The sequence below is a fragment of the Ranitomeya variabilis genome, chromosome 2, assembly GCF_051348905.1.
Source record: "Ranitomeya variabilis isolate aRanVar5 chromosome 2, aRanVar5.hap1, whole genome shotgun sequence".
In the NCBI taxonomy this organism is placed as follows: Eukaryota; Metazoa; Chordata; class Amphibia; order Anura; family Dendrobatidae; genus Ranitomeya; species Ranitomeya variabilis.
In genome coordinates, this window is record NC_135233.1 from 444,121,305 (window position 1) to 444,133,894 (window position 12,590).

Genomic DNA, 12,590 nt, shown 5'->3' on the forward strand with positions numbered 1-12,590 from the left:
TGATTGGCAGTTTCACTTTCAACAGCCAATCAGAGCGATCGTAGCCACGGGGGGGTTAAGCCACCCCCCCTGGGCTGAAGTACCACTCCCCCTCTCCCTGCAGATCGGGTAAAATAGGAGTTAACCCCTTCACCCGATCTGCAGGGACGCGATCATTCTGTGACACAGCATATGCGTCACAGGTCGGGAAGGCACCGACTTTCATGACGCATACGCTGTGTCACAGGTCGGGAAGGGGTTAAAGGGCACCAATCTCCCCACACCCCCTTCTGCATCACCACTATTTAGCGGATGATGCAAGAAGGCGGACAATTCCTCTCCACTTCCCTGTTAAGAGGTTGATGGATCGAGGGTTCCTAATTTTTATCTCTGCACCGTCAAAAGAGAGCGGCGATGGCAAGAGACTATGACCTGCCGGATGCAGCCGCACATTCTGCCACGGGGCAGATTAACCGGGTAGAATCTCCTGTGGTATACCTACCAGTATCCCTACCCGATGGGTCATCAATTACAAATACCACGGACTGTCAGATAGCAAATCTGGTTCGTTGCGGCTTCGGGTTCAGCGCTCTATCCTCCCTAGCCGCCGCATGGATTGCTAGAGCAATGGTCTCCTGGCTGGAGACCTTAACTACCTTGATTCACACCAGTAACAACTGGCCAGTCAAATCTTTTGAGCGGGAGACTGACAAAGGATTGTATAAGGATTGTCCAGCACAGTCTAGATCTAAGGGATCTTGGTTCCAAAAAGGGGAACGAAAAGTAAGACCGACCCTGGACCTCAAACTTCTAACAACCTTTGACATGGTCCTCCTTCTTCGGATGGAGTTCCTCCCCTCAGTCATTACTTCAACAGAACAAGGTGCAGTTTCCGGCATCCATCGACATTCGGGATGCTTACCCTCTTCAAAAATTCCTTCGCCTTTCCATTCGTGAACAGCATTTTCAAGTCACAACCTTGTCCTTCTGCCTTGCTTCCGCACCCAGACTGTTCGCACGGGTCATGGCTGATGTCATGTTTTCTCTTGTACCCTAGAGGAGTGCTCGTCCTGCCCTGTTTGGTCAACTGTCTAGTCGCCCTTCCAGGACTACGCTGAGTCGTCTATATCACTTGCGATATCCTCTCACCTGGGCTGGCAGCTACACTTAGACCTCCTCATTTCCAGCCCAGCAGTTATCCTTTTTGAGGATGATCGTGCACACTTCTAGAAGGATGGTAATTCTCCCTCGAGACAAGGTCATGGCCTTTCAACAGGGAGCTCGCGCAAGGAGAGTTCTGAGGACTTGATTACTCTCCCCCTCATTTCATTCGATTTGCTAGGAGAGTTCAGAGGAAAAATGGTGACGACAATGGAAGCGGTTTCCTTTTCTCCGCTCGTTTTCAGCAAGTCAAACAGACTTTCAGACGATAGTCTCTGAGCCCCTTCTTCATCCAGGGCCTTTCTCCCGGTTCAATGGTTATTAGTAACTACCAATGCCACTCTTCTTCTCCCTATCATTGCTCTGGAGATCCGAACGGTAGTCCTACAGCAGGTCCACTGCCTTCTGGCGGGTCACCCTATCCGAATTCAATCGGATAATGCCACAGCGGTGCCATACGTCAATCATCTAACAGGTTCCCACGGTCAGGCGCCATGACCGAGGTACCTCACTTTCTCTGATGGGCCGAGATCTATCATTCGGTGATCTCTGCAGTATATATCCCAGGAGTAGAACTCTGGACGGCAAACAAATTCAGCCGTCTGGGTTTCGCCTCAAGTCAGTGGGAACTTCTCCCCGAGGTCTTCCATCAGATCTGCGTTCACTAGAGCTCTCCAGTTGTAGGTCGGATGACATCCAGACTGAATCACAATGTATTCGTGTTCGTGGTTCCGCCTCGAGATCCAAGAGCCATCGCACTCCATGCTCTGGTTCTGCCGTGGTACCAGTTTCCATTCCTCCCCTTCCACTACTTCCGAAAGCCTTTCGGAAGCAGAAAGGGACCCCAGTGATCCTCTGAGATCTGCACTGACCACGTTAGTTTTTGTTTGCGGTGCTAGTATCTTCCTGCCTTATCGCAGCAAAACTGCAAGTAGGGACTTTCTCACAGGAAGTTTTCACATGTAGTTCTTCCCTATCGCATACCGTTAGATCATTGAGACCTTAATGGTCCTAGGAGCCTTACAGTAAACTCCTTTTCATTCGGGCAGACTTTACTATCAGGGAAAGTCACTCCTTTTTTCTCAGCGATATCCTCACTCTGACGAGTCTTTGGAGCTAGCTGCTCTGCTCTTTCAGACTTTTTTCCCTTATTACCTTCAAGGCAAGGTTGTCCTCAGGCCATCCCCATCCCTTGTTACCAAAGTGGTAATGTATTACAACTGTTATGAGGGCATAGTTCTTCCCTCATCTCTTTCGGCACCAGTCCACAAAATGGAATGAGTTCCCCATATTCTGGACGAAGTGAGTGCTCTGAGTAGGTACGTCTCGAGGTCGGCGTCCTTCCGACGGTTGGACGCTTTATTTGGGCTTCCTGACGGTAGAGGAAGGCTTCCTGACATTTTCAGGAAGGTTTTAGCCATTTCATCGGCCATGATAACATGGTGAATTTGTTTCACCATCCAGGAGTCCTTCCGTGCTAGAGGTCAGCCTATCTGCCTGTCTATCGAGGGTTCTAGGCACCAGGCGTCGGCAAGGCACGCCTGCAAGCTTGCGGATTCGTCCAGTCCGCATGCATTCCTGAAGCACTATAATTCCCACACTTCCACAGATGTGAGTCTGGGCAGGTGGACTCTGCAGGCCGCGGTGGCGCACTTGTAAGTAGCGGTTACACAGGGCCTGATCTGATGTTGTCCCCACCCAGGGACTGCTTTGGGACGTCCCACGGTCTGTGTCCCCCAATGAGGCGAAGGAGAAATAGGGATTTTTGTGTACTCACCGTAAAATCCTTTTCTCCGAGCCAATCATTGGGGGACACAGCTCCCACCCTATTAGCTTGTGCTTGTTTTTATATTCTGACATGCTATATACGCTCATATGTTGTTATTGATCTCCTACTGCTTTTGCACCGAACTGGTTAGCTGAGAGCCAGCAGGAGGGTGTATACTGCAGGGGAGGAGCTAACTTTCTTTGTATCACTTAGTGTCAGCCTCCTAGTGGCAGCAGCATACACCCACGGTCTGTGTCCCCCAATGATTGGCTCGGAGAAAAGGATTTTACAGTGAGTACACAAAAATCCCTATTTTGCTCCTATTTTATTCCCCTTGCCGTCCTGAGCATATTGGCTTTTGTTTTTTTTAAATCTGCCAAACGGTTCCAGAGATACAGGCCTTTTTCTTTAGGGGTGTGGTTCACAGGATCCTCTGGGGCGTGTCTTTAAGCTGCTCTGCATAATTACCATGTGAGCCACGCCCCCATGTAAAGACCATAAAAAGTAGCAGTGAATAAAAAGGCCCATATCTTTGGAACCGTATGATGGATTTAAGAAAAATAAAAAGTGGATTTCTCAGGGGAGCAGTGGGAATAAAATAAGAAGAAAAATGGGAGACTTTTGACCTAGTTTTCTTTAAACATCCACACAGAGACTGCCGGTCACATCAGTGAAGCGGACGATCCTTTGGGACTGTGGCATAAAGTGTGGGTGGCACGTAGACAAGTCAGCAGTAAATTGCTTACAGTCCTCGGCTGCCCCTCCAGGACTCCGCTGTCTCACACAGAAAGCTCATTTACTTTATTTATACAGCAGCTGGAAAATGGCCAGAACTGCTTAATAACCGTCTCTGGCTGGATTACACCATTTGTACCAACAAAACTCTGCATTTGATGAATAAGCTTGCAGGTGACTGCGACGTGTCCACCTACCCATGAAAGGGCGGATATAAATATAAGAAATTCAGTATATCTTAGCGTCCCACTTTACTTTCTGCGGAAATTGAATAGTAAATTAGTTTTTTTATGTAAGTTCCTGGTCCTGACCGTATGGGCTCCTGAAGTCTCCAGTGACGTCTTCCAGTCTACATGATAAATTACATAAATGCGGCTGCTTTCCAGCTGCATACTGACACTAGAGGACATTAAAAGCGCAGAGCAAAGCTTTGTCACATCAACATTAGAAATATAATATATACCGTGTAGAAAATATACTATAAATGAACTCGGAGAATAAAATACTTTACCCTTATAAAAAGGATTTTCTCTCCGACCTTGTACCGTCCTTGAGAAAGACGCTCCACGCAGAACTTACTGGGACATTTACAAGGAGGATCTTCGGAGATACGTTGAACCTAAAAGCACAAAAGTTTAATCAGTTTGGAGACAGGACTGAAAAATAAAAAATTATAGAAGTCAAAACCATTCCCCTGTTATACCCACAAGGAGCGGAGATACGGGAGCTGTTTGTAGGGTCCTCACGCTGCAGAGCTTTAGTTTTCTCCATGAAAAGCAACAGTGACCCCAATGTTCTCTCCATGGGGTCCTGCAAACAGCTCCACATATCTCAGCTTCCAGAAGCCTGCCAGTGCGACAGAGACCACATAAAGGGCAGAGAATGGATAAACGGTTGTGCCGCACCGCCGCTGACCTAGTGTGGGGGGATGATGTAATGTATATGTCGCAGGGGCTCAGAAATATTCACAGAACTTACAGCATCATCTAGTAACTTCCCAGCGCTCTTCTTCCCAGAGGAGGTCTTTGTGGGTGAGGGGGACGGTGACGGGGTGGGGGTTGAAAGTTTTTCTTCCTGTTCAATCTCTTTTTCCAGTTTTATTAATCCAGGCGGCTCCACACCAAACCTGAGGGCGTCCGATAATGAGAAGGTTATAGAATACAAACAAGAGTAATGCAATATGTAGTAAAAGTGACAATAATATGTGACGCTCAGCTCGTGACCTCCCACCAGACCAGCTCACTCCTCTCCTGAAATACTCTGTGCTCCTCCACTATGAGGAGTCCTCCGATCAATCCCACTCATAAGAGCAGCACGTGCCTCTCCTTTTATCCGGCCCCTCACCCCCTGGTGTGTAACATCCGGCCCCTCGCCCCCCGTGTGTAACATTTGGCCCGTCGCCCCCTGGTGTATAACGGCCCCTTGCCCCCTGGTGTATAACATCCGGCCCCTCGCCCCCCGGTGTATAACATCCGGCCCCTCGCCCCCCGGTGTGCAACATCTGGCCCCTCGCCTCCTGGTGTATAACATCCGGCCTCTCGCCCCCTGGTGTATAACATCCAGCCCCTCAGCCCCGGGGTATAATATCCGACCCCTCGCCTCCCGGTGTATAATATCCGGCCCCTTGCCTCCTGGTGTCTAACAATGGCCCCTCGCCCCCTGGTGTATAACACCCGGCCTCTCACCACCCCAGTGTGTAACATCCAGCCCCTCGCCCCCAGTGTATAAATTCCAGGCCCCCCACCCCTGGTATATAACATTCACCCCCCACCATGTCGTCTACTTTTACATACATACTTTTCTCCATATAGTGTATACCCTCCCTCCATACTACTCTATTAATAAGGGGATAAGTACTTAAAACAAAAAACTACTCTATTAATAAGGGGATAAGTACTTAAAAACTTACTGCCCCCAGACATTGAGCATGAATCAAAGCAATACAGTACTTGTGCACACTGTAGACATGACTTGGGGGGCTTACATTTCTTTGAGTAGAGGGGCGCTTGGTGTGGACACCCCCGTATAACGCTGGGATATCATGGACACGACACGAACCGACCTATAATTCTGTCATCTGTGATTGTGCTTTTCTTGCGGCGCTGCACCAAAGACGCCAAGAACAATGGAAACCTAGAAGCGGAGGGAACGGGCCGGCGGCTTGGATGAAACATTCCCCGAGCCGGGAAGGAATGGCTATAAAGATTCCTTGTACTTCCTGTCTGTCTGGCCGGTCCTGCGGGCCGTAAATCAAAGACGTCCCTGAGGATGGAGAACCTACACCTGCACACGGGCCAGGCCATAAAATAAGAGAAGCGGCTGCAGAACACACAGCTCTCTTGTGCCTGCAGCTCAAATCACCAAAATCTTCCCCGACCCCCTCCCTCGCCACCGGCCGCGCCAATCTGCTGCCTATAAAATACAACATTACGAGGCCGAATGGGGAACTTTCCATCTATTACTCCATTACCTACACAGTGAAGTCACACGTTAGGTACAAGCTTTACCAAAACCGGAGATTCATCCACAGGCCGGCAATGGAGAGCGCTTACAGGGAAAGTATCATCACAAAATGCCCCATTGGTTATATCAGGTCCTTAGTTCTTGTCCTTTCAGGATGAGTTTTCAGCAGTCATTATCATCAGAGGCAGGATTACAATGACTAATAACACATTTATACTATTCACAATAGGTGATGTCACAGCTCACCTCCTCTCCTCCTGTTCAATTACTGATAACACTTCTATATACAGTAGATAACACAGGATCCACTATTCTTAATAGGTGATGTCACAGCTCACCTCCTCCTGTACAATGACTGATAACACTTCTATATACAGTAGATAACACAGGATCCACTATTCTTAATAGGTGATGTCACAGCTCACCTCCTCCTGTACAATGACTGATAACACTTCTATATACAGTAGATAACACAGGATCCACTATTCTTAATAGGTGATGTCACAGCTCACCTCCTCCTCCTGTACAATGACTGATAACTCCTCTATATACAGTAGATAACACAGTATCCACCATTCACAATAGGTGATGTCACAGCTCACCTCCTACTCCTGTACAATGACTGATAACTCCTCTATATACAGTGGATAACACAGGATCAACCATTCACAATAGGTGATGTCACAGCTTGCCTCCACCTCCTCCTCCTGTACAATGACTGATAACACCTCTATATACCGTAGATAACACAGGATCCACTATTCACAATAGGTGATATCACAGGTCACCTCCTCCTCGTGTACAATGACTGACAACACCTCTATATACAGTAGATAACACAGGATCCACCATTCACAATAGATGATATCAGAGCTCACCTCCTCCCTCATCTGTACTATGTCTGCTAACACCTCTATATACAGTAGATAACACAGGATCCACCTTTCACAATAGGTGATATCACAGCTCACCTCCTCCTCCTGTACAATGACTGATAACACCGCTATATACAGTAGATAACACAAGATCCACCATTCACAATAGGTGATGTCAGAGCTCACCTCCTCCCTCATCTGTACAATGTCTGCTAACACCTCTATATACAGTAGATAACACAGGATCCACCTTTCACAATAGATGATATCACAGCTCACCTCCTCCTCCTGTACAATGACTGATAACACCTCTATATACAGTAGATAACAGAATCCACTATTCACAATAGGTGATGTCACAGCTCACCTCCTCCTGTACAATGACTGATATCACCTCTATATATAGTAGATAACAAAGGATCCACCATTTACAATAGGTGATGTCACAGCTCACCTCCTCCTCCTGTACAATGACTGATAACACCTCTATATACAGTAGATAACACAGGATCCACCATTCACAATAGGTGATGTCACAACTCACCTCCTCCTCCTGTACAATGACTGATAACACCTCTATATACAGTAGATAACACTGGATCCACCAATCACAATAGGTGATGTCACAGTTCACCTCCTCCTCCTGTACAATGACTGATAACATCTCTATATACAGTAGATAACACAAGATCCACCATTCACAATAGATGATATCAGAGCTCACCTCTTCCCTCATCTGTACAATGTCTGCTAACGCCTGTATATAGGGTACTGTCTCACAGTGGCACTTTGGTCGCTACGACGGCACGATCCGAGACGTTCCAGCGATATAGTTACGATCTCGCTGTATCTGACACGCTACTGCGATCAGGGACCCTGCTGAGAATCGTACGTCGTAGCAGATCGTTTGAAACTTTCTTTCGTCGTCAAGTGTCCCGCTGTGGCGGCATGATCGCATCGTGTAACAAAGGTTGTATACGATGTGCGCACAGTAACCAACGGCTTCTACATCGCAAATACGTCATGAAATTATCGCTCCAGCGCCGTGCATTGCAAAGTGTGACCGCAGTCTACGACGCTGGAGCGATAATGTAGCGACGCTGGAGTGTCACGGATCGTGCCGTTGTAGCGACCAAAGTGCCACTGTGAGACAGTACCCTTACAGTGGATAACACAGGATCTACCTTTTACAATAGATGATATCACAGCTCACCTCCTCCTCCTGTACAATGACTGATAACACCTCTATATACAGTAGATAACAGAATCCACCATTCACAATAGGTGATGTCACAGCTCACCTCCTCCTGTACAATGACTGATAACATCTCTATATACAGTAGATAACACAGGATCCACCATTCACAATAGGTGATGTCACAACTCACCTCCTCCTCCTGTACAATGACTGATAACACCTCTATATACAGTAGATAACAGGATCCACCATTCATAATAGGTGATATCACAGCTCACCTCCTCCCCCTCCTGTACAATGACTGATAACACCTCTATATACAGTAGATAACACAGGATCCACCATTCACAATAGACGATGTCACAGCTCACCTCCTCCTCCTGTACAGTGACTGATAACACCTCTACATACAGTAGATAACACAGGATCTACCATTCACAATAGGTGATGTCACAGCTCACCTCCTCCTCCTGTACAATGACTGATAACACCTCTATATACAGTAGATAACACAGGATCCACCAGTCACAATAGACGATGTCACAGCTCACCTCCTCCTGTACAATGACTGATAACATCTCTATATACAGTAGATAACACAGGATCCACCATTCACAATAGGTGATGTCACAGCTCACCTCCTCCTCCTGTACAATGACTGATAACACCTCTACATACAGTAGATAACACAGGATCTACCATTCACAATAGGTGATGTCACAGCTCACCTCCTCCTCCTGTACAATGACTGATAACTCCTCTATATACAGTGGATAACACAGGATCAACCATTCACAATAGGTGATGTCACAGCTCACCTCCTCCTCCTCCTCCTGTACAATGACTGATAACATCTCTATATACAGTAGATAACAGGATTCACCATTCACAATAGGTGATATCACAGCTCACCTCCTCCTCAATGACTGATAACACCTCTATATACAGTAGATAACACAGGATCCACCATTCACAATAGATGATGTCACAGCTCACCTCCTCCTCCTGTACAATGACTGATAACACCTTTATATACAGTAGATAACACAGGATCCACCATTCACAATAGGTGATGTCACAGCTCACATCCTCCTCCTGTACAATGACTGATAACTCCTCTATATACAGTGGATAACACAGGATCAACCATTCACAATAGGTGATGTCACAGCTTACCTCCTCCTCCTCCTCCTGTACAATGACTGATAACACCTCTATATACCGTAGATAACACAGGATCCACTATTCACAATAGGTGATATCACAGGTCACCTCCTCCTCGTGTACAATGACTGACAACACCTCTATATACAGTAGATAACACAGGATCCACCATTCACAATAGATGATATCAGAGCTCACCTCCTCCCTCATCTGTACTATGTCTGCTAACACCTCTATATACAGTAGATAACACAGGATCCACCTTTCACAATAGGTGATATCACAGCTCACCTCCTCCTCCTGTACAATGACTGATAACACCGCTATATACAGTAGATAACACAAGATCCACCATTCACAATAGGTGATGTCAGAGCTCACCTCCTCCCTCATCTGTACAATGTCTGCTAACACCTCTATATACAGTAGATAACACAGGATCCACCTTTCACAATAGATGATATCACAGCTCACCTCCTCCTCCTGTACAATGACTGATAACACCTCTATATACAGTAGATAACAGAATCCACCATTCACAATAGGTGATGTCACAGCTCACCTCCTCCTGTACAATGACTGATATCACCTCTATATATAGTAGATAACAAAGGATCCACCATTTACAATAGGTGATGTCACAGCTCACCTCCTCCTCCTGTACAATGACTGATAACACCTCTATATACAGTAGATAACACAGGATCCACCATTCACAATAGGTGATGTCACAACTCACCTCCTCCTCCTGTACAATCACTGATAACACCTCTATGATAACACTGGATCCACCAATCACAATAGGTGATGTCACAGTTCACCTCCTCCTCCTGTACAATGACTGATAACATCTCTATATACAGTAGATAACACAAGATCCACCATTCACAATAGATGATATCAGAGCTCACCTCTTCCCTCATCTGTACAATGTCTGCTAACGCCTGTATATAGGGTACTGTCTCACAGTGGCACTTTGGTCGCTACGACGGCACGATCCGAGACATTCCAGCGATATAGTTACGATCTCGCTGTATCTGACACGCTACTGCGATCAGGGACCCTGCTGAGAATCGTACGTCGTAGCAGATCGTTTGAAACTTTCTTTCGTCGTCAAGTGTCCCGCTGTGGCGGCATGATCGCATCGTGTAACAAAGGTTGTATACGATGTGCGCACAGTAACCAACGGCTTCTACATCGCAAATACGTCATGAAATTATCGCTCCAGCGCCGTGCATTGCAAAGTGTGACCGCAGTCTACGACGCTGGAGCGATAATGTATCGACGCTGGAGCGTCACGGATCGTGCCCTTGTAGCGACCAAAGTGCCACTGTGAGACAGTACCCTTACAGTGGATAACACAGGATCTACCTTTTACAATAGATGATATCACAGCTACCACCTCCTCCTGTACAATGACTGATAACACCTCTTTATACAGTAGATAACACAGGATCCACCTTTCACAATAGATGATATCACAGCTCACCTCCTCCTCCTGTACAATGACTGATAACACCTCTATATACAGTAGATAACAGAATCCACCATTCACAATAGGTGATGTCACAGCTCACCTCCTCCTGTACAATGACTGATAACATCTCTATATACAGTAGATAACACAGGATCCACCATTCACAATAGGTGATGTCACAACTCACCTCCTCCTCCTGTACAATGACTGATAACACCTCTATATACAGTAGATAACAGGATCCACCATTCATAATAGGTGATATCACAGCTCACCTCCTCCCCCTCCTGTACAATGACTGATAACACCTCTATATACAGTAGATAACACAGGATCCACCATTCACAATAGACGATGTCACAGCTCACCTCCTCCTCCTGTACAGTGACTGATAACACCTCTACATACAGTAGATAACACAGGATCTACCATTCACAATAGGTGATGTCACAGCTCACCTCCTCCTCCTGTACAATGACTGATAACACCTCTATATACAGTAGATAACACAGGATCCACCATTCACAATAGACGATGTCACAGCTCACCTCCTCCTGTACAATGACTGATAACATCTCTATATACAGTAGATAACACAGGATCCACCATTCACAATAGGTGATGTCACAGCTCACCTCCTCCTCCTGTACAATGACTGATAACACCTCTATATACAGTAGATAACACAGGATCCACCATTCACAATAGACGATGTCACAGCTCACCTCCTCCTCCTGTACAGTGACTGATAACACCTCTACATACAGTAGATAACACAGGATCTACCATTCACAATAGGTGATGTCACAGCTCACCTCCTCCTCCTGTACAATGACTGATAACTCCTCTATATACAGTGGATAACACAGGATCAACCATTCACAATAGGTGATGTCACAGCTCACCTCCTCCTCCTCCTCCTGTACAATGACTGATAACATCTCTATATACAGTAGATAACAGGATTCACCATTCACAATAGGTGATATCACAGCTCACCTCCTCCTCAATGACTGATAACACCTCTATATACAGTAGATAACACAGGATCCACCATTCACAATAGATGATGTCACAGCTCTCCTCCTCCTCCTGTACAATGACTGATAACACCTTTATATACAGTAGATAACACAGGATCCACCATTCACAATAGGTGATGTCACAGCTCACCTCCTCCTCCTGTACAATGACTGATAACTCCTCTATATACAGTAGATAACACAGGATCCACCATTCACAATAGGTGATGTCACAGCTCACCTCCTCCTGTACAATGAGTGATAACACCTCTATATACAGTAGAGATAACACAGAATCCACCATTCACAATAGGTAATGTCAGGTATTCCTCCTCCTGTACAATGACTGATAACACCTCTATATACAGTAGATAACACAAAACAGCAGGTCATTATTTGATGATACATTTTGTCTTTTTTTTTTTTTTTAATACGGATAGATTCCCATTAAATGCTAATCCTGGGGAAAGAGGGTTTTTTTTGCCAGAAAAAATAATAATAATAATAATCAGGGTTGGCACCAGCACCTGTTGAGCCCGGGTTAGTGCCCACTCTGCCCAGTTTTTCATGTTCCATGTGCACTTCTTGTATAGAGATGATCAGGAGTGGTGATTTGGGCGATGCTCTGCTGAGAATCCTTGACTCCTTGCATCATGTGAAACTGACACCTACCACAGTATTGTACAGTCCCCCCTTCATGGCACTGAGATTCCCCTTTTCCTGTTTTTGGAATGGAGGAATATGATAA

At 46.1% G+C, this 12,590-nt stretch overlaps 1 protein-coding gene across 3 annotated transcripts in view; it reads right to left on the reverse strand.

The window, feature by feature from the left end:
* The window catches only part of GAS2 (growth arrest specific 2), a 127,607-nt gene that overhangs the window by 42,716 nt on the left and 72,301 nt on the right, over nucleotides 1-12,590 (reverse strand). For all 3 annotated transcript variants that reach the window (XM_077287158.1, XM_077287156.1, XM_077287157.1), the window contains exons 6-7: nucleotides 4,622-4,769; nucleotides 4,155-4,262 (exon numbers count right to left, since the gene is read on the reverse strand). In XM_077287158.1, coding sequence (XP_077143273.1) covers nucleotides 4,155-4,262; nucleotides 4,622-4,769 — 256 coding nt within the window. The remainder of the gene's footprint in view (nucleotides 1-4,154; nucleotides 4,263-4,621; nucleotides 4,770-12,590) is intronic.